At 42.4% G+C, this 22,797-nt stretch overlaps 1 protein-coding gene across 1 annotated transcript in view; it reads left to right on the top strand.

Moving 5' to 3' along the window:
- Positions 1 to 22,219, top strand: part of LOC138618745 (ankyrin repeat domain-containing protein 13C) — a 30,242-nt gene extending 8,023 nt beyond the window's left edge. Inside the window, exons 3-13 of the mRNA XM_069694670.1 lie at positions 1,531 to 1,635; positions 7,451 to 7,536; positions 9,796 to 9,841; positions 10,992 to 11,058; positions 13,689 to 13,833; positions 14,672 to 14,803; positions 16,366 to 16,527; positions 19,652 to 19,731; positions 19,954 to 20,052; positions 20,296 to 20,396; positions 20,557 to 22,219. Coding sequence (XP_069550771.1) covers positions 1,531 to 1,635; positions 7,451 to 7,536; positions 9,796 to 9,841; positions 10,992 to 11,058; positions 13,689 to 13,833; positions 14,672 to 14,803; positions 16,366 to 16,527; positions 19,652 to 19,731; positions 19,954 to 20,052; positions 20,296 to 20,396; positions 20,557 to 20,687 — 1,154 coding nt within the window. The 3' untranslated portion in view covers positions 20,688 to 22,219. The remainder of the gene's footprint in view (positions 1 to 1,530; positions 1,636 to 7,450; positions 7,537 to 9,795; positions 9,842 to 10,991; positions 11,059 to 13,688; positions 13,834 to 14,671; positions 14,804 to 16,365; positions 16,528 to 19,651; positions 19,732 to 19,953; positions 20,053 to 20,295; positions 20,397 to 20,556) is intronic.
- The last annotated feature ends 578 nt before the right edge of the window (positions 22,220 to 22,797 follow it).

Here is a 22,797-nt window from a genome sequence, read left to right as displayed (position 1 = left end):
CATCACACATGTTTTAGCCAGCAGCTGACACCTGTATCGGAATATACTGTGAAGTGGTCGGATAGGTTTGTAGTAAGAGCGTCAGATTACACAGAAGCATGCTGCAGCTTCTAAACAGGAACAGCAGAAGTAGAGCTGTATGAGTGCTATAGATCTCAATTTTGGTTGATTCCCCCCGTGGAGTTTGATCAAAGTTAGAGCTGGACATAGCGCTTTCGTGTGTGTAATGTGTAAGTCACCATAGCAACATCAGGACCTGGCAAGAGGTTCATAGGAAATGATGAGTGCTGCTAAACTCTGCAGGAGACGGTACATTTTTAGATTTGAAACAAACATGTACTGTGCATTTTCTTAGGAAAAACAAGTGTATTTGTCTTGAATATCATTGTGCGTTTTAGATGTTTATCATCAGGTTGTCAGAAAGACAACTCAAGTTAGTACTTATTCACCAACTGGCCATTTGTCTTTCAGTAAAGGTTAGTTTTGGTAAATACCACACCACTTTTTTTGTCCATTGTTTCTCTGTGGATTTCTATCACTAGTTAAAAGAAAATTAATTTCCTGATATCTTTGAGTCATCTCTGAGAAACCTTTGATGTGTTTTGTTCTGGTCAGAAAATCATTATCCTTCTTCCCATCCATCCATTATCTATAACCGCTTTATCCTGAACAGGGTCACGGGTGTGTGTGTGGGTGTGTGGGTGTGGGTGGGTGGGGGGAGGCTATCCCAGCTCACTTTTGGGCAAAGGCCAGGTTCACCCTGGACAGGTCGCCAGTCCATCACAGTGTTATCCTTCAATGTGGCTATATTTATCACTCCGAGGGAAATTAATGGAAAGAAAAGATTTGTCTCTTCCTCTTGTTTGCATTGTGGCTCCAGAAAGTCTCTTTCTCAAGCAGGCTCTGAAAAGTCTCTTTGGTTTTCTCTCTTATTTGCAAGTGATTCTTTTTTGTTTTACTTTCCACATCTAATTGACCACTCCCCTGTGTCCTTATCTTGTGACCTGCAAATCTAATCAATATTACCATACGAAAGCAGATACAAAGGAATTGGGGGTGACTGTTAATTGTTTGTCAACTGTATAAAAGCTGCCCTGCGGAGGAGCTGGACACCTCTCTTTGAGGGTGCATGTATTTGCTCCTTCTTGCAAGAATATATGTTTGATTTTGAACCAAGCCTCTGAGTAATTTTTCTAACAGAAATACAACTAAGTGTGAAATACAACGAAGTGCAACTAAGATAAAAAAAAAACTTTAAAAAACTTTTGATATTGATTCACAGTTTACCACTTTTTACAGATTTGCTGATTCCTTTTAAAGTGCAAATAAATCAGATTACAGCTGTATCTCTAATATCTTTATCCTTAATCATTGTGAGTGCAACCTTTAATCCCTGAGATGTGTGACTGTAAACCTGTTTCTAATTGGAGACTAAAAACAGTTCTTCATTAGTTTGTTTCGTCCTCGGTTTGTGCTTGTGTCTTGTCTTTTTGTCTTTGGTGATTATGTACCTGACTGTCCCTCTTGCAGAGTGTGCCCATCTGCTGCTGGCCCACAATGCACCGGTGAAGGTGAAGAACGCTCAGGGATGGAGCCCCCTCGCTGAGGCCATTAGCTATGGAGACCGACAGATGAGTAAGTAACTGACTGGTAATACACTGAAACACATCTTGGAGACACCACCACCACAGCTGCTACATTATTCTACATATTATGTAGGCTAGCCAGCTCGTTTACAGAAATCACAGTGGCCTCAATGGGGGGAGGGAGGGAGGGGTTCAGTTTGGGTTTTTCCTGTGTGAAAGCATCGGAAAAGTTTTGATCAACAGATGCAGATCAACAAATGGCCCTGCACATTCTTCCACACTGCTGCTTCCCAGTGCTTCCTTTGTCCCTCAGAGAGGGGACATTCCTCAAGGCCCTCTGGCTTTTGTACTCCAATGAAAGGCAATTCATTAGAAGTTTTCTCTCACTCCTCATAGGCTGATGAGGCTCAAGCCCCTGTCTCACCCATTTTCCACACACAGTTCATACTGGTCAGAGAATGCACAGAACATTTTCTATTATTTCACTGTTGCTTGTAACTACAACTTTGTATAAATACATCATTGACTAATTAAAGCCAGTCAAGAACTGGGTCTAAATGGTTGGAAAGAGTTTAACTTTTACAAATATTGTATAATGAACAATTCTAATAGGGAGAATTTATTCACTCTCCCTCAGGTTGTGGCATGTTAATACACATAGAGCAGCAAGAAATGCCTTGTCTCTTTCTACAGCGAGTATCTTTAATTTGGAGAGTTCATTTAGCTGCTGTTAAAGTAAATGTTCCTTATTTTATTGAGTGTTTACATTGTAGGAGGAAGTCCATCCTGTTTCAACCTCACCCTTTGAACAGTAACCACATATTCTGTTTTCTTTTGGTGGCAATGATTATTTTTGTCTTCCTTTTTTCAGTTTCAATTTGTGGTCACTGAACTGGTTCAGATCTGTCTTTTCTTTCTGTCTCTGACAGTAGAGATGTTCTGCTGATTTATAACGGCTTTTTAGGGATAGATAACATTCTAATTGACTTTGAGTTTTAGTTTCTTCTTTCCAATGCTGTGTGTTATAATTTTGTTTACTCTGATTAGTGTTTTCGAAAGCAGTATTGTTGTGAGACTGGTCATAGTGTGTGTGAGAGGGGGCAGTTAGCCTCAACAACAACTGATTTTGGCATCCAAGAGGTACAATATTGGTAATCCAAATGTCTATTGATAAGTATAAAAAAGGAGAAAATGAGCTAGACTGACTTTGCTGAGTACAATTAAAAAGTATTTGAAGTAATTTAATTTGACTTTTTTCACAGTATCGGTTGTCTTATGCTGATCAACATGTGTGCTGGCAGGGTAGTACATCAAATATTGGTGCAGTTAAGACAAATGAATGTGAATATCTTTGTGTTTTTAGTCGGGATTCTATTTTCAAATGTGTGAGCAAAGGAGTGTTTTGTTATTGTACAATTGCTAGAAGTTTAACCTTTGACTATTGGTATCATATCAGTAGGGGTCTACACTTGCACTGTGAAGACATCAACTGCATTTCTGGGTCCATCATTAGCTGAACACTGATACAGCAATTTTACAGTGAGACATTTGTGGTGCAGCAATAATGAAGCAGAAGGGCAGAACTGTGTAAAACAGGGGGTTGAGCACATTAGTGCAGCCACTTGGCACCAACGTTGAGCAATCATAGAGAGAGGCAGCTTAAAGTGCCTCCATCGACTGCTTCCTGTAATTAACTCTAATGCCACCTACCTTACCTTACTTGGAGGTGCAAGTGTCTGTATTGACCGAAGCCTCTAATCAAGTCAGCAGTGACAGTTTACCTCACTGCTGGCAGTATTGCCTCATGTAGCTTGGACAAACCACCATGCAGTTTAGTGTTATGGGCATAGCTCTCTATTTTATTCTTCTTTGAAGATATTTTCCTGCTTTCTACAATCACCATTAATGATTGCTTTGTGCTGCTGCATGCAGCAAGTCTGTGTATGGTCTGGGGCTGGGAACTGTGAAAAAAGGTTGTAAAACAAACCTTATCTTGCCCTTGGTGTCTGCTGCCCCACCAAATTGGCACAATGAGAGGGGCAAATCCCAAAGTGATTCAAAGTCCTCAATAGAATGGCAAACCTTTGGAAACAAGATATAGCAGGACTAGACTCCCACCTCCTGGATTTGAGCCTGCGAGAGGACTTTGCAGACACACTCTTGGTATCTGGGCCTGTTTCTGTCTGCTAATTCTGGAGATCAGTAAACAGGTACAGGCAGATGGGTACAGCAGGTCAATCTGCAGGTCACCCGAATCAGTGGACAGGTGCTGGGAGTCAAAGGGACACCGGCTTCGGTTGCACTAAAGCAAAAACCCGGCCACCGAGAAGGACGGTTGTTGTTTAACTCTCTTTGCCTCCTTGAGATCTTTAATGTCACTCGAAAGTACAGGGCAAGTCCACTGCTGTGGCAGCTCGCGACAAATGGCTGACTCAGCACACGGTTAAACATTTACATTCAGCCCTCCGTATATAGAACTTTACATTTATTGCGCTGAATAGGAAAAAGGTAGAGTCCTTCACAGTGTTAGCTTAGCAGAGCTCTGCCTCACGGTTATTCAGTGTGAGCTGACTCAGCGTTTGTTAGGACTTTGGCAGGGAAGTGGAGGCAGAGGATCTTTTATCTGTTTTACAGCGCACAAACATCCTGGCCAGGATAGTGCTGAGAGCAGAGTAACATTTTATTGATGCCGTTATAGAGGTCTGTATTTCAGTTGATTTTCATAGTTATTGTTTGATTACCTATTTCTTTTCTGAGCAATAAGATTAACAAAAACATCATAATTTAGTGCTGTTGCTATGCTATTTTTAGCCAATGTCTGCCTAATTTCCACCGATATCAAACCATATTTGTTGGGACTAGGTGCATTTGTCACCTGAGTTTTGTCACTTCAGGCTTTCCATTTGAACAAGATGAGAAAATGTGGCTCGGTAATAGATTTTGCTGTGTGTTTTTTATTCAGGAAGCTATTTCTGTCCTCAGTTGCATTTCTCTCAAACAGCTGTGTTGTCAGTTTCAGGAGCTCATTTGAAGAATGTCTCAGTCGTGTTGGTGTTATTAGACAGGGAACTGCTTTTGCATGTGGCTGTCAGACAGTAATGGTCTCGGTATCTTAAAAAAAAAAAAATCAGGCTTGACCAGAACTGTCTGATGAAGAGTTTAGGTTGAAACTGTCTGAAGTTTGGTTGATTTTTGTTTGGTCTCCCTTATGTTGATTATCGCTTTCATAAACATAAGCTTTCTGCTCTGCTTTCTTTGTTTCTTGCTATATTCACAATTTGAAAAACAGTTTGGAGTGTTTTGCGTGTAATCAAGATCAATTGATTGAAATACAGACTTTTTTTTCAATATGTTATTATCCCATTATGACCTCAAACCCATCAAATGACTCATGCATGAATTAAGTATAGTATCTAGCAGAAAACTATGTTCTTTTTCTGGCTGCAACTAACCATCAATGTTCAGTTTGTGTTTGAGTAAATGTCCATTCAAAGGCCAGGGTGAAATAAGCCAGGGATATGATTTTTTAAATTAAATTTTCTGACCTATTATGACCACCCACTTCACTTCTTGTAGTTTGTCTACACTGGCCAGTTTAGCTGATAAACAACAAACATGAAGATGCATAATATTTTTAAATGCATTGTTTGTTGAACTAGCCTGTGTTGGAGTCCCTTACATATAGTTTCATCGCAAAGTGAAGCCTAATTTAAATAAACCCTCTGACACACGACTATAAAACAAAATATTAAAACTAAATGATTACTTCTGCACAGATCCAAATCTCCCACGCCAAAGTTTGGCCAAATTCCTTTTCAGCTTGTGAGTATTAATTAGACATTGTAAGCTTCTTAAGATAAGCAGACTAATTGTTAAATAGCAGTTTGTGGTGATGTAAAGGTAAAATTGGCCTGACTCTGTCTCTTTCCATTAGTGTGTGGAGGTGTAACTACTGAGCTCGCTCACCTAATTAATGGCAGGAAAGTGGACTGATCAGTATCTGGGCAAATTAGTGCCAGCATGGAGAGTCAGTTTGGTTTAATGTCGAAGCGGTCGGCATCGGTTTCCCAGCCTGTGTTGGCTGGGTGGTCTGTGGCCAGATGGTGAGATTGTACTCCTTTCCTTGTCCTACTGTGAGGCGGTGGGGATCAGGAGAAGCCCCATCCAGAGCTTGTCCGCACTCATTAGACAGCCGGGCCACAAAGACACGCTCATCCTGTAGTTGTGTCTATGTTAGTTGGCACGCGTGTCGTCATGCGTGTCAGTGTGTGTATGTGCGTGCGTGCCTGTGCTCTCATTTGGCCTAGTTTTACCACTGAGCCCTCTGCCCTCTCTGTGCTACGTGGGGAGCACCAGTTAGACAATATGAACAACATGTTTGTTTATGTTGACTCGCCACGCTGACATAGAGCAGCTCAGGCAGTAGTCAGGCTAATGATTATGCCATATGTCCAGTGTTGCTTGTAGCCCTATTAAAATGTAGGACGGTCGGGTTGTCACGGGCCAAACATTTTCTTTTTTTGTAACTGTTTCCATGAGGTTATAACCGGCACAGTCATGTTGTCATTTATTCCCTAACTGGCTTCATCAAAGCATCACAATTATGTCAACGAGCAACAGATGCCCCCACTCTCTAATAAACAGCAAATAACATTTAAAGAAACGCTTGGTAGTTGGGTGTGGATCCTTTTTTATGTCTTTTTTTCTTTTGCATAAACAAGCAAGTCTGCTGCAACCAGTTGGATAAAGAGCTGTGAATGCCGGTTAATGTGACCCATCATGGTTAAAAGTCTCCTGTGAGCCTGTTTCTCCCCGAGGTCATTAAGAAGGTTAAAAGCGCAGCTCATTAAAAGGCAGCTTCATATCTGCCGGGCTTGCTTCCTTTGAACCCTTTGGAAGGTTTTGGTCCCTGCAGTCAGGACACAGGGATTGGTTAGTCTGCAAGTGTCCCATCTGGCTCCAGGAAGTTGGTACATCTCTCAACCAAGACCCATTGTTACTGTAAACCCTACGCTCTTTGCCTTGAGCCTTTTCATCATTAACAGGATTTCCATAGACAAACTGTGAAGATAAAGAGGATGACTTACAGTATATTCTAATAGGCTTATGTGCTTTGGTCTGTGCATTAAAAACAGCCTGCTTTAACCCCAACCCTCAAAATGACACAGGACAACCTGTGCTGTGTTGGGGGGCAGAATCTCTATCACTTTCCTCTGTGGTGGTCCATTAATGCACCATTTATGTGGCCACCACAAATACTCTTTTACTGATATTTTTGACACATTTTAGCTGCTTAGGGAGATGAAGAATAGTACAGCAACATATGCTGTTGGCTCAACAAGTCACACACCAAAAACCTCCATCACCTTCTTCCTTTTGAAACAAAACTGAGGAAGGTCTGCAAGGCACTCAGACTGCAGGTGCTATACAAAATGTCCTCATGGAAGTGGAGTGTAGCACTCTTTAAAGTTGAGAAAATTGTGTTCACTTTTCCTCAGCCAACTAATCCTGATGGACAGTCTGTATTTCAGGCCTTGTGGAGAAGAGCAGTTGCCATTTGCCAAAAATGACTATAACATGGTGGAGAAATTAGTTTTTTAATATAGTGAATAATTTTTGTACTTTGAGCAAGTTAAGTTCCTGGATCAGATTCAGTAAAGCAAAAGGTTATTCAAAAAATTAACAGTCAGCTGTTACGGGAACAAATTACATGTTATCCAATACACTTTTTAATATTTCCTCTGTCTGGAAAAAAATTTATCTTGAGCCAGTGCTTTTTTTCCACGCAGAAAAAAAACTACCTCAGTGTTGATGCTTTTGGTCTCAGTTGTGCTTCTTTTCATCTCTTCTTCCACCTCTTTCAGTCACAGCACTGCTGAGGAAGCTAAAGCAGCAGTCCAGGGAGAGTGTGGAGGACAAGCGGCCCAAATTGCTGAAAGCCCTCCAAGAGGTACGTAGTCCTTACTGAGAAGTGCTTCTCGTAACATCTTCAGTTTGCTCCCATTGGATTTTGTCCTGTTTGATTTTTATTTTACTTTGATTCTTCATCCTGTTTCTGCCCCTTTGAAGTCCAAAAGGATGTGAGAAATGTTCACTGTGTCCTTGTCCTCTGCTCTTTTCACCCCTATCCCCCTAACCTCTTCTCTCTTCCTCTCCTCTCTCAGCTGCATTCAGAAAAGCACATCTGCAGGCTTAGATCTACTAAATACACAGCCTTAACAGATATAATCATCCCTCCCAGACCTCAGTCAGGTTTATCATACTGTCAATACTGTCATTACAACAAAGCAGAGCCACGAGGGACACATACACACATATTATCAACTGGTCAGAGTCAAAGACATTAAGGCTAAGTAAAGCCTCACAATGCCTTCGTGACTGTGTCACGTGACATCATCTGTACGTACACACACACACACACACACACACACACACACACACACACACACACACACACACACACACACACACACACACACACACACACACACACACACACACACACCCTGTAAACATGTAACTTCTCACAGACATGCTACTCCCACTGAAATTATCCCGGTGGCTTTGATGGAATCGTCTGCCTAATATGATGTCACATACTGTAAACACTGAGTAATGTACAGACTGACATATATACTGCTCAGAGCTACTGCTGGAGGAGTCTCTGTATTGTTGTCGTTGCTAAACATGACGTGATGGAGGCCAAACTGTAGGCGCACTCATCTGGAAAGTTTAGCCTCTGGGTCAGCCGTGCAGCGACGCCTCCCCCACAAGAGAGTCAGGGAGGAAGTAAACAGATGAGCAAACAAAAAGAGGCACAGTGTCTAAAACCCAGAGTGTTTTAACTGTGTTTAAGGAGGTCATAGCACTTCACCTAACCCTCTGTCTTATTGTTTTATTGCCTGCAGTCCCTTGACGGGCAGCTGAAGCCCGTGTTTTACGTGATACGATGAGATCCTTCCTGCCTGATGAGGCAGAGTTGATTTTTCTGTGTAATCATCTCGTAGAGATTATAAAGCTCTGGGACCCGATGATCCTCCGCCAGCCTGACGTCATCACGGACGGCTGGATTAGACCACCAGTGGTGGAGCTGAGATCAGTACATCCCAGCCTTACAAGATAATTAGGCTGTTTTGAGTTGTTTCAGTCAGGAGTAATTTGTTTTGGACAGACATAGAGGCTCATGTTTACTCAGGTCCACATAGAGTGAAAGGCTTTGCTACACCATTTGGCTCATTTTTGTTGAATGATGTCTCTTTTATTGTTTATGTGCGTCAAATTCCTCATTGTTCATCTTTTTCTGTAAAGTTTTATTGTTTTCCCATACTGTCATTTTTGTTTCTGTCCAAGGATAAGCCTGCTGATATTCTGTATTTTTCTTCTTCAGTAAATCTCATTTAAAGTCCAAAACCAACAATGAATTGGCCCCAGTAACAAGTATTGGTATCATAGAGCTCTATTGTTGTTCAGATCTATTAAGAGCACATCAGTGGGCCTCAGTGTTGCACTGCGTAACTTGTTCCATCATTATCAAATCAAGAAATTACTCAGCCTATTTTATAAAAGAGATTTCATTTTTTTAAGTAATAATAACAAAGATTTTCATTTAAATGTCTGTTCAGTCACTATCTGTGGCTTGTGGCTGGATGAGGTAACACAATGGTGATTCAGCCCACAACCCACTGCTGGAAACCCTCTCATTTGGAGTATTATGAAATGAACGTGCTGGGTGTCTGTGGCGTAGAGACGGGTTTTCCATCACCCAGCGGTGATTGTTCTGCTAGAGAGGCGAGGCAGAGCTAACGCAACAGGCTCACTTTTCAACAACTCACTGACCGACAGCACACAGGCAACACTGTTTGCATGTCTCGGTGAAGTCCAAAAACACAGCTGTAATAATTGATAATAACCATAGTTCATGCCAAAGAGTATCAAAGAGCGATCCTGGAGGTTGTAATGGTGTTAACAAATGTGGTTGGGGCTGAGAGCTGCAGACAGGCCAGGAAAGTCAGAAAGTATTGAGAGACAAAGTAAAATGTTTATGGTTTATTCTTTTCAGCAGATATGTTGACAAGAACGCAAATTACAAATAGCACCAGACTTATCCTTTTATATACAGCATCTTTTTAATAATGACAAGTTATGAATATCTATTTTTCCACTCATGTAGTTTTACTTCTTATTTGATTTTCTTTGTCTTCATTCACAGCTTGGAGACTTTTACTTGGAGCTTCACTGGGACTTCCAGAGTTGGGGTGAGTCTAATCCCACTGTCTGTTCTGCTGTTCTGTGATAGAGAGGCTGACAGCGAACGTCTTAGTTTCTCAAACATTATTCACCGTGGAAATTAACCATGTGCCATAAGTAAGGGTGTTGTTTGAAACGCCAACAAAAAGACGTCAGACAGGGAAATGGATGGTTTCAGTCTGTCAGTGTTAACCTTGAGTCATGAGGCACATGGAGCGGCCCAGTGGCCACAGGAAAAAAATTACACCTCCTGCTGGACAAGAACTGACGCATCATGTGGATGTCCCACCTTTTATTATCATGCCTGTAATCTGTGCTAATACCAGAGTCACACTTGTGTCCCCAGCTGCAGTGAATGTACACAGAGGCTCACCTGGTACCATTTCATAATGATAAAATGTAGATGGGACATACTGTGCAGCAGTCGACAAAATGTATCGACTAAAACTAGCATATCAGAATTTGCTTAGTCTGCACAAGACCAGCCCCAGAATGTGAGCCAGGACCGACTTCTGTGTACTCACTGTGTCTTTGTGAATTATTGACAAAGTGGGCAAGATTATGTAATGCACATACGATAGTAACAAAATGTAAACTGGTTGTATAACAGTGCATTTGGAAATGGAGGTGGTGTAACGGTAAAGGTGACAGTCGTCTGAACATTATATTTGTAGGTGGGAGAGCTATAGATTTATGTGCTTAGGGAAGACTGTTTGTTTAAGGCAACACAGTCACATGGATCTGGGCTCTCATCAGATGGATTTCTGGCTCGGTGCCTCTTCAGGCCTGTTTAGACTGCACAGTGTACAGCACTCTGCTGGGTTAGAAGAGCTTCTTGATTTTCAGATTGCTTTTTTCCAATACTCAACGTCACAGAGTTATTTTTGACCGTTAAAGTACCTCTTTAGTTTTGCACAGTGATGGAACAGCAGGGAGAGTTTCTTGCTTTCGGTTACTTAACCTGGTGGGGGCAGTGGGTTATGAAATATTTAGCGACAGAGCTACATGTTATTGCCGGCATATGGCACTCTATTCTACAGGGCTATATGCTACTGCAGCTTTGAAGTGGATGGCGGTCTTAATTTTTGAGTGAGGTTTCTAAATTTAGGTACTTCCGAGACGTCTTGCATGTCCTGACTGTATCTTTTCATGTTGCAGTGCCTTTGCTCTCCAGAATCCTACCTTCAGATGCGTGTAAGATCTACAAGCAAGGCATCAACATAAGGCAAGTCCTGTCAACAAATGCTTTTTCATTTAAGGGGAACTTTGATGCTTAAAGACAAAGAGGAACAATATATTGTAGTGGATTTTCTTTTCTCTCTTTCAACTTATTCAAAATATTAATTTTTTGGTTTGTAGGAATGCAGTCACAGACACCACGTGTGTGTTACACAGTTTTTATTCTCAGATAATGAAGAGTACAAACTATAAATCTGACATGTAAAGGGCCTGGATTCAGGATGCAGAGCAAAGGATTTATTTTCCGACATATTCTTTCAAACCTCAGCATCTATGCTCCTCTGTGAAGGATGCAATAAAACGGATTGGTGAACAGTTATACATGGTTACCTGGTCTACTTCTGAAGTATTGCTGAGTGCGGTTTGTGGGAAAACACCAAATTATCTGAGCTACTACCCCCCTGCATACTCTGACAATAGTCTGCCTGTCTCTGCTTTCCCTCCCTAATCTTTGAAGATAACTCGGCTGCATACTTATAGAACACGGTTTCCCGACTCCCTAACCTTGGAAGATAACATATTTCCATCCTCAGGCCTTTAAAGGAAAAATTGGCCACTCCGTGTTAATGGTAAATGTTGTCAACTGGACCAATAAATTCCTCAACGTATGCTATGTTGACTGGGAAAACTTTGTTTCTCTGTTGTCCTGCTAGCAGAGCCACGCCAGCAGCGCCTACATTTACTATAATGTATTGCACCTGAGCTGCAACAGCATCCAACAAAAACTGCCCACGCTGAAATTCATTGCACAATTTTTGTTCTGTCCTCTTTCTGCTGCATTTATTCAGCTGTACATTCTGGCTCCAATGCATATCCATGTTAGTCAAAACAGAGTAAAATGTGTCTTAATCCATAATGTCCTCTGCACATATGTCTAGGGATGACATTTTCACTGTTGGAAACATAGCTTGTTGCAGCACAAGCGAAGTGAACAAGGTTTGGTTGTGTTTTTGAGCAGTGCGCCCCCTGTCAACTCAGAAAGCTCAGTTAGCCTGCAGTTCTTCTGGCTAAATGATGTCAAGTTACAACGCTGGTGTCAGAAGAACAAGAGGTTTTGCAGCAACTTCCCAGAAACTTATTGATGAATTGATATCCTCAATTGATCACATTTACCATCAGCACTGACTGAACATCCTTTTAACAATCTGCAGATCCACATAGTCTCCTTCTGTTCTCCGCCACTCTGTGTATGATATGATTACATGTACAAATTCTATCTGACTACAAGTAACATGCTTAATTGAATAAGTGTGAGACCAGGTATTGATTGCATGAGCATCACAGTTTCCTTCAACAGTATTTAGTGGTCTTGTAAAGCCAACAAGAACACCATCGGATGGAAACCTGATCAAATCAAATAGTAATTCTTTGAGGAAGCCTTGTATTGATGCACTTTACTTTTAATGGATACTAGTTTATTTGTCATCTTGTGCTGAACAGAACAGCCTCTCTTCTTTCTCTCCTCTCTACTTTCCATTTCCACTCATGAACTTAGTTTGGTTAACTAGAGTGTGAAATCATCGCCCGCAGTATGAGGAAGCTGAACGATGATGCCTCTGTGCACAGATCTCTTACTTCTGGTTTCAGTTTAAATCACAGCCTCACGGACGATGACCGACTGTACAGTCTACTGTGCTGACTAGCTCGCTTACAATGGACGTCAGCAGAAATCCGTCCTACGGTGACACACGCTGACGCACAGTCACAGCAACACATCTACAGTGAGAATCCAGGCTGCTGTGCTTCATTGTCTTGTGGGCAGAAAGCCGCCACCGTGCCGAAGCTCAGCAGCCGAAAGGGTTAAGTCCCCCAGCGGCGGTGTATGCACATACATTAAGACATGGATTAGAGGTATTCACTGGGTTGTATGTGTGACACACCAGGCTGCCCTGTTATCTAGCACGTACAGAGATGCTTATCATAACATATCAACTGAATCTATTAAAATATTGAATTGAGTTCATAAAATAGTGTGTTGGTGTGTCTGTGTGCTGCGTCTTTGTAACCTTGAAGTAGAGCTCGTCATTATTCTGTGAAACTGCTCCTGGCTGTCTAATTTGGTATTCAAAATGCCCTCTTATTATCCTGGAGTTGAAGGGAGAAAAAGAGAGAGAGAGAGAGAGAGAGAGAGAGAGAGAGAGAGAGAGAGAGAGAGAGTGAAAGAAAATAACTGTCACAGCAAGTTCATTTACATTCGAGTGCTACAGCGCTTCAGGCCTGTCATACCTACCCACAGCACCTACCACTTTGTGTCTGGTCTGCACAAGCACATCAGTAATTCTCTCTGCTGTCATGCTTCATTCCACGACTACCCACTTTGACAACACACGCATGCACACACAAAAAATTTTTTTTTCCTGAAATGCGCTGTTGGTATCCCGCGGCAGTGATTACCATACACATTGTCTCTGAACTTTCAGACTAAATGTGTGACATCTACCACCGTTTCCTTTTGCTTCCAGTTTTTGTTATTGGCTTGATTTGGCCAAAAGTAACGTCAGCGCAGGTCTTTTGTTGTCATCTTCCTCTTTCATTTTCATGTCTTCTCCTGTACACTTCTCACACTAAACCCTATTTTGGTCTCCTTTTGTGTATGTTCGTTATGTGTGTCTGTAGATTGGATACAACCCTGATAGACTTCACAGACATGAAATGTCAGCGTGGTGACCTCAGCTTCATCTTCAACGGCAACGCCGTCCCCGCCGAGTCTTTTGTTGTGCTGGACAACGAACAGAAGGTCTACCAGCGGATACACCACGAGGTGTGTGAGACCTTTAGTGGCCCACTGAACTTGCGACGTTCATTCGTGACTTATGGTTGGAAAGAACAGCATACTGGCTTCTTGCTGCCTTATTAGTCGTGTGAAAAACAATGGCGGGTGTATTCGAAGGATGTTGCTACAGTAAAGGCCATTTAAATTGAATATGTCCATCGCCCGGTTAGCATTAATGTCTCTGAGTAAATGACGTGGCACATATTTTGATATTCCTTTCGCTCACTTGGCCTGAGGGCAGAACTAGACAAAAATGCCAGGGAAATTCAAATATAAGCAATTCCACTCTGGTGATCTTGAAAAGTCAGCCAATAGTTTTTAACATGTCTTGCTCTTGAACAGTGTTGGAGAACCAAACTAGATCAAAGTTACTTGCTCCCATTGCTGGAGGTTAGAGGTTAAGAGTCCTCATTTCCCATTGTCCTTATTATAGGAAGAAAGGGTGCTAGCAAAAAGTGAGCTACTCAGCCATAATGCAGAGTCTCAGTTTTACATCACATTCATTTAGTCAAATGTTTTTGTCCAATGTGACTTAACAATACGCTGATTTAAGTCACATGGAATATGCATGTTCATTGTCGCAGTGAAAGAACGTAGAGCTGTGCATACATTAAGTGTTAAGCTTTTTAGTTGGTCAAATGCTAACACTGAAATCCCTAGTATCGTGCAGCAATACTAAAATCTGTTGTTGGAAGCTTCATTATATAAATTTGTCTTCCATGTTATTCAGCCCGTTTAAATGGTTATGTTAGCATTCTGCTTTACACCACATAATGAGCGTGCCTGTGCTGATGCCTGTGTTGATGTCTCTGTCCGGCATTTTCAGGAGTCGGAGATGGAGACGGAGGAGGAAGTGGACATTCTGATGAGCAGTGACGTTTACTCGGCCACACTCTCCACCAAGTCCATCACCTTCTCCAGGGCGCAGACTGGCTGGCTCTTCAGAGAAGACAAGACGGTGGGTGTCAGTGGTCATGACGGTGTGTCATAACTCCTACTATCTCAGGTTTTAGAAACACCGCTGTGGATCACAGGATCCCATCTGCAAGGAGGAATCTCAGGAATGCTGAGTGTTGTGTTCCAGATTGAGAAAGTTGGGAATTGAATAAATTCTTTAGGAAAGACCGGAAACAGAAATTAAACGACACAGATAACGGTGTGTGACGTAAACCTGATCGCAGTATGTGATGTTTTTAGCTTGTTCTCTCAAATGAAATAATTTTTTATAGATACAGGAAAGCGTTTGGGAGGTGTGGTGTGTGGAGGAGACAGATAAGGGTGGTGAACTAAACCTGTTGAAGAAACAGTTTAGCTCATTGGTCCTCTCCAGGGAGCCCCCTGGTTGTCTCTCTCTCTCTCCCTTTGAACCCAGTAATCTCCTTCATACCGGTCCACACCTCCCTCACGTTGTTCTGCTGGAGTTTGGCCTCCAGCTTCCTCCTGTAGGAGTCCTTGACCTCTCTCAGCTTCTCCTTCAGGTCATGCTGAACTCTCCTGAGATCCTCCGTGTCCCCAGACCTGAAGGCTGCTTTCTTCTGATTAAGAAGCACCTTCAGGTCACTGCTGATCCACGGCTTGTTGTTGGGGAAGCAGTGTACAGTCCGGGATGGTACAGTGGTGTGTTCACAGAATTTGATGTATTCTGTGATACAGTCCGTCATGCTGTTGATGTCCTCCCCATGTGGTCCACACAGCACATCCCAGTCCGTGGACTCAAAGCAGTCCTGCAGAGCGTCTTTAGCCTCCTGTGTCCACCTCCTCACAGTCCTGGTGGTTACAGACAATGGCGGACGTGAACTCTCTCGGCAAATAATACGGGCGCATCCCCACGGCTAGAAGTTCAATGTCCGGGCTACAGAAACATTCCTTCACAAACACGTGGTCGGGATTGCACCACCTCTCGTTTACATAGACTGCAATCCCTCCAGCTTTCTTCTTGCCGCTCTGCACAACGTCTCTGTCCGCCCGAACAGTCCTGAAGCCGGGTACGGCCGCGCTGTGGTCCAGGAAATGTGAGTGCAGCCATGTCTCGGTGAAACACATGATGCTGCACTCCCGGTATTCCCGCTGGGTCTTTACCAGCGCGCCGCTAGCACGGCGCCATCTTACGATCGAACGATAGTGATGTCTTATTAGTCAGAAAAGTAAACATTGTTTCTCAGTATCCTCTTGTTATCATACAAGAATATAGAATAGAATATAACTCTTGTTTGGGAGTTACAGTTCTGCTAGTCCGTGCTACAGACTGCCACCACTTTCTTTATCATATTTCCTGCTACATCTGCCACACCAGGCAAGGAAGACTAGTGGTAACAGTGATAACCCCAGGAAGGAACCACAGGTGATAGGCTTCGGGTTAAAAACAACACAGGCGGGGCGGGGGTCGTGTCGGCAGTGAATGAGGTATGAGGGTATTGCTTTCTGTCCTCTCCATCCTTTGTCCTTTTCACATGTGTTTAAAAGGGAAATTGGTTGCTCAGCGGGGGGGGGAACTTATCTCACTGTTTCTTCTATCTCCAGGAGCGCGTGGGAAACTTTCTGGCAGACTTCTACTCTGTGAATGGCCTGGTGCTCGAGTCCAGGAAGAGACGAGAGCATCTGAGCGAGGAGGACATCCTGAGGAACAAAGCCATCATGGAGAGTCTGAGCAAAGGAGGCAACCTCATCGAGCAGAACTTTGAGGTGAGTCGAGCATCATCATCTCTGGCTTAGTGTCATTTCAGCTGGATGATGTAGTAGAGAGATATCCATCAAGCTGAGGGATCAGCGTGTAAAGCTTCAGGCCACTACTTGTGGGTGCTGCTGCAGTGCCCCTCTCATCTTTAATTGCAATGTTGTGGTTGAGATTCTGGGGTACCCTGAACCATTACATCACCACCGCCCTGTCAGTGATCGATGCTGTTTTATTATGTGGCCCTCAGTGCCCTCTTGTTTCATAAATGAAGTGGCACACAAGTTGTATTTATTCAAAGAAGTGACATTAAGCACAACAAACTCCGTCCCATGTTTCTGTTTTGCACATGAGATACTAGTTCAACAGGTTTGATGCAGCTGTTTAAATGTAACTCTTACTCCCCCCCCCCCAGTTTATTTTCTTACAGCTTCTCATTCAGTGATGAAGTTACATAATGAGTCAGTAAAACCTGGTTAAAGTTGTATATGCACTGTTTTTATTTGCCTTTTAGGTCATTTATTCCGACATAACTGTTGACATCATGCATCTTTGCCTTTGGGGGAAAAAAAGCTTGGTAGTTTTCTATGGATAAAGCATCGTAAAAAGAACAGGCCATAGAGTGCAGCTGTTTACGTCCAGCAAAGGAACATGTAGTTACTTTGTGAATCACCTTTGAGAACTTGTTCTGCAAGATGAGAAGCAGTCGGAGCTCGGTCCGCTCCGTTGATAAACGTCCGGTTTACTTACACCTGCAGCGTAACCACCAGCCGAGCCCTGAAACTGTCCTGTCCAGCTGGAACCTTGGGGTAGGAATTGAGTCTCTTGAGACCAAATAAATCCCACAGTCCTTCACTCCTGCATCTGTACACAGATAAATCCTGCAGAAACAGCATGGACATCCTGACAGACTCTGTCAAGCATGGTTTATTGAAGAAATTCCTGTCTGGGTCCCCACTGAGTTGTCTTTGATGTTTTATTTGTTTCTGACATCAAAACAGTGAAAAGATGCCCCAATCACTGAGCCAGAACACCCCCTCCCCCACCCACCACCACCACCACCACCTCCTCCTCCTCACCCACAGTGCATGGATCTGAGTCCCAGCACCGCCACCCAGTGGTGAAACTTACAATGCTGTACCTTATTTACAGACTCGCCTCTTCACCCTCCAGCCGAACACTACAGTATGTTCCAGAGTTTGCTTAGACAGCCCTTGTCCAAACGCTGAACATAAAGCCAGTCACACAGGGAAGACAAAGCCTCCCAACACTCAATGGATGCCTTTTAACTGCTCACTTGTTTTTTGTTGACTCTCCCTTGTTCTGTGCTGAGCTTTGTCTCATCACAGTGACCACTGTCGTCCATCAATACATGTCTTTTTACTCATGTCAATTAACATCCACTCATGTTCAAAGTGTAAAGGCTGTGTTCTAGTGGACCTCAGTGTTGGTGTGGAAACAGTTTCTCCCTATATTGATGCATGGGAAGTGGGTGAGATAAGCAGCTGCTGTGACGTAGCTTTGTTTACTGGAGACCAGGTCAGTCTGTGGACACAGACGAACGTGGTGGGCTTTCGGGCAGAGCTTGGTGCTATTGATCACACGGATGAAAGCTAAAGCCCCCGGTGCCATGGAATGATGGGGGTGGGGGGTGGCGGGACCGGCATACCAGCAGATCAGGGTCTCAACAGCCTGTGTGTACTCTGTCCTGGTCACAACAACATGCCTGGGCCGGTGCACAGTGTGAGAGCGAGCACTTGCAGGGAAAAAAAAAAAAAAAAAATCACCATAACACCTCCGTGGTGTCTACAAGTGTAGGTGTAAAGCTTTGGCCTTTTTTTTTTTTTATTTTATTTTTTTTTACTCAGACGTCTTCATTCAGTCGTCTCTGGGCACAGGGAGATGTCTCCCCATCCAATACATTTTTCCACATAATTCTGCCCTAGTTTCTGTACTTAACCACGACTTTCAAAAGAGAGGTCAGCTGGTGTGACACCAATTATTCTAACTGGAACACTGGCGAGAACAACAAGTTCATTTTTGGAGAAAGTCAAGTTTAGTCATAACAACAGAGTTCAGCAAGAACAGGCTGTCCAGACTGAAAATACACTGATACCGAAGAAGAACACTTATTCTAAGGAGAGACCGTTCTCTTCAGGAAGCTTAGATTATTAAACATAAGGAAGAAGTTCCTGCATGTTTTTATCTGGGTGTTTGAAGAGAGTTCTCTTTGATGCTGCTCTGCCGGTGGGAAAATTCACAGTGTGTGTGATAAAAATCTGGTGAATAAATCCAATCTGGTTCTCTATATCGATCTGACTACAGCTGCACTGGTGCTGAATTTGAACAAACTACCTTATATTGTACAGTTCCCATTTAAGTTTACTGAAGGTGATGCCTAAACAGGCCTTTTTTTTTTTTGTATTCCGGGTGTCACATTTCTTACCTCTTGGGATTGGATCCTAAAGTCAGCCCAGGTTGAGCTGATGTGACTGTTTTATCAAAAGGAAGTAAACAACCACAAACAAAAAAAAGTAAAATTATTCCTACTTCAGCAAACTATACAGTGAAGCATGTAAGAGGGTCCATTACTGCTTTTATTTCTTACTGTTTAGAAGTTTGTATTTCTACAAATAACAGCAGCCAGTGAACGTGAAAATGATTAAGAACAGTGACACTAATGTTCAAGATGAAAAGGAAATGGGTACAAAAGCAGTTTAAAGAAAACAAGTCTCGGTATTTGTCCCTACAGAGTTTCAGTGTTATTTTTACCTGTAACATAATTCAGTTCCGGGTGTGAGGCTGCTGCCAGAGCTGGCTGTGGTTTAGTGAAGCATCGGGGCCCTCCGGTGGCCTTCACTGTGCACGTCATCGCTCTGTGGAAATCCATTAAAGCAAGGTACATACCGTGGGCAAAAAAAGACTGATAAAGTCTGATATGAAAAAGATTTGACTCTGTTAATTGAGGTCTTCCTGTGACTTTTATTAGAAGTTGGCAGCTCACAGATCTTACAAATGAACCGCCCTGATTGGCTGAGCTGGACCATTTTATCATTTAGTTTTGTCTAGCAGTGTTATTTAGTCTTGAGGTCTGACCTTAACTTTTTTTTTTTTTTTTTTTTTTTTTTTGTCCAGCCGGCAAGAAGGCAATCTCTAACTGCCCCCTCACCCAACACTATATCCTGGGAAGAGTACATCACGGCTGACAATGGAAAGTAGGTATCTGAAATGACCAAGACCTCATCTCCAGACTTTTCACCACAACGTTAAATTAAATACTGTAATCTGCAGATCTGTTGGTTTGTGAATACAAGAGCTTACGTTATTGATTGTTTCATCAAAAAGTGATTTCACGTCTGTTGAGTGCTAAATTTAATGAAAGGAACATCTGTTCAGACGATTGGAAAACATATTCTGACCGTCTGCTCTCCCCTCAGAGCTCCTCATCTGGGAAGAGAGCTGGTCTGCAAAGAGAGCAAGAAGAACTTCAAAGCCACGATAGCCATGAGTCAAGACTTCCCTCTGGGCATTGAATCGTGAGTCCTCACTTTGAGCCGCCCTCAAGACGGTTGTTATTTCCTCCCAGCATGTGCTCGGTGGTGATGAAAAGGGAAAATATGAATCTGCTGAAATGAATTGAAAAGAAGACTTCAGTGGAACTTGTGCTAATTTCTTTTACACGCATTAAGACTTTTCAGTTTGTTGTTGTTCCGTTTTTAAAAGTGTGCATGTTCTCTTTTGATTTGGTTGCTTGTAACCCTGGTTTTATCCTCCCTCAGGTTACTGAATGTTCTGGAGGTGATTGCACCCTTCAAGCACTTTAATAAACTCAGGGAGTTTGTTCAGATGAAGCTCCCCCCCGGCTTTCCCGTCAAACTCGGTAAGCAGAGATTCATATCGGATCAGCAGACGGTGGTTCGGTAATTGAGAGGGATATTTTCATGTCATGTTTTGAGATATTGAACCATATGTGAAACGAAAGGTTTTAATGTTTGTCTAAGATGTTTGAAATATGAATTTGTCCTCCTGCCTCCTTGCAGACATCCCTGTCTTTCCTACGATCACAGCCACGGTGACATTTCAGGAGTTTCGCTATGACAAGTTTGATGAATCCATTTTTACCATTCCCAACGATTATAAAGAAGACCCGAGCCGCTTCCCCGACCTTTAGCCTCAAGACGCGGGACTTTGAAGAGCAAAACAGCGACGAGGCGACATTATGCTACAAAACATACTTTTTGAAAAGGAAACCGGAGGGAAAAATACAGCGGTAACTGTTTTTTTTTTTTTTTGTTTTTTTTACGATTTCTGGATCCTCTCACCCACCCCGACTCTGAATACAGACTGCAGCCTGACGACAAGACACGCGACCAGAACGGGTCATCGCAGCTGACAGCGAGGTCGACACCTCCCCGTGTTTTGAGGTGGGGTGTTGCAGGTTATGACCCTCACCTTCAGATTTGATCGAAACGCAGCAGGCGAGGCAGGGAGTGCAGGTAAACTTTGAGAAGTCGGAAACATCTCATCAGTGAAAGGGCATTGAACTTAAAGTGAGTGACGACAGAGCGGGTGAGTTGTCTGTATATGAGGTATGAGTAGAAAAAGAGGAAGCGGTTCAGTTGATGCTTTGTTTTAAAGTATGTAAGTACTGTTTATAAAGGGACTGTCTTAAATTGACCTGTAGTAAAGCACTGATATTACTGTGTGAGGCGCTGGAGAGGAATTCCACTCAAATTTAGTTTTTAGGTTCTTTTCCTACTTACTCCTGAAAAAAGAGAATCTTAAAATGCAAAAAGAAACATTGGTTATTTTAAATTTTGTAACATTGGATTTAAGGTCACTAAAACCTCAAATGACAGTATATGTAATCACCTGCAGGCCTGTAGGGGAATAAAGTTCTCTTTTTACACCAAATTATTCTCAACATTATCAACTTTAGTTCCCAGTAGTGGACATAAAATGTCCTTTTAAAATTTGAGTGTTTTTGTAGGTCAAAATCAGATTTTTTTTTTTTTTTTTTTAGAATTCCACTTTAACTCTGCACATTATAAACTTGTGCGTATGTGAGCGAGTGTGTGTGTGTGTGCGTGTAAACGTTGATTTTCATGGGCCTGGAGTAGCATCACTGAACTTTTGGGCACTATTTAGATCCACTACAGCTACTCTACTTTCAGTCGAGTCCGTAGACACTCACTTTGGGATACTGAATCTTTAATCCTGCGTTGGAAATGTCGAAGTATCATCAAAGCGATGCGTGTAATGCTGCAGATTTTTATGGTACCACAGAGTCCTTCTTTTTGAGTGGCAGCGAGTGTAAGTTGTGCTAACCAAGCCTTTTGTTTCTTACGTCACCTTTTTAAACCGTGTAACGATACTGCTAAAAGAACACGGGTAGATGTTAGGGACTGAGCGACGACAACATTCATGCCATTTTTTACACAAAAACACCAGGCTTCCTCCCTGCGCAGTATATAAATATATGTTTTAGTTCTTGATTTGTCTTTTCCTTTTTTTGTGTGTGTGTGTCCTTTGGTCTGATGAGTTTCCCTCCACAAGAGGAAGAATTGTGTAATTTTTTTTTTTTTTTAATGTAGCATCATGTGAATTCATTTGAGAGTTTATTGGTTTGTAAATGGTGGAAGTTGATTTTTTTTGTTGTTGTTGTTGTACATACTTGTGTTGTTTGAAGAAAAACTGAATCTCTTTAATTCTCCTGTCATTTCTCTCCCTCCGTGATTCACCATTAACATCCTTCAGATGTGTGGAACCAACAATAATTTCAGGTGTTTGAAAAGCACAAAGCACCAGGGAGCGTTTAGTGTTAAAGGCCAGGAGGTGGGTACTAAAGCCAGGAGGAGTGTTCAGAGGTGCTGCTGTGGTTCATGAGCTCTTAAATGTTCATACACACAGGTTTCTGCAGGGTGTTACTTTTTGTACTGGTGGCTCAGTTCTTTCAGCGTACTTACTATTGAAACGATATGGTCATTATATCCATGTTTAGTCTTACAAAACAAATGCGGTTTCATTTCTCACATTACATTCCTTAGTACAGGCAAGTGCTGCTGGACGTGTGCTGCCTCAATGACAAAATGCTTTACGTTTTATTGGATGCTCCTTCCTGACTTCAGCTGCTTGAATTTGACATGTTTTCTGTAGGAAGTTATTCATCCATCTCCATGTCAGTTGTACAAGAAAAGCTGTTGTTTAAGTCCACGACACTATTTTCATATAAAACGTACTAAAATAAATATCCACATATCTAACAAAGTTTGGATTCTGTG

The sequence above is a fragment of the Brachyistius frenatus genome, unplaced genomic scaffold, assembly GCF_029030835.1.
Source record: "Brachyistius frenatus isolate BFR_SWC_R1_liver_20210118 unplaced genomic scaffold, ASM2903083v1 Contig_18, whole genome shotgun sequence".
NCBI classification, from domain to species: domain Eukaryota; kingdom Metazoa; phylum Chordata; class Actinopteri; family Embiotocidae; genus Brachyistius; species Brachyistius frenatus.
The sequence above is the reverse complement of the archived record's forward strand: the minus strand, read 5'-3'. Positions and strand labels throughout refer to the sequence as shown.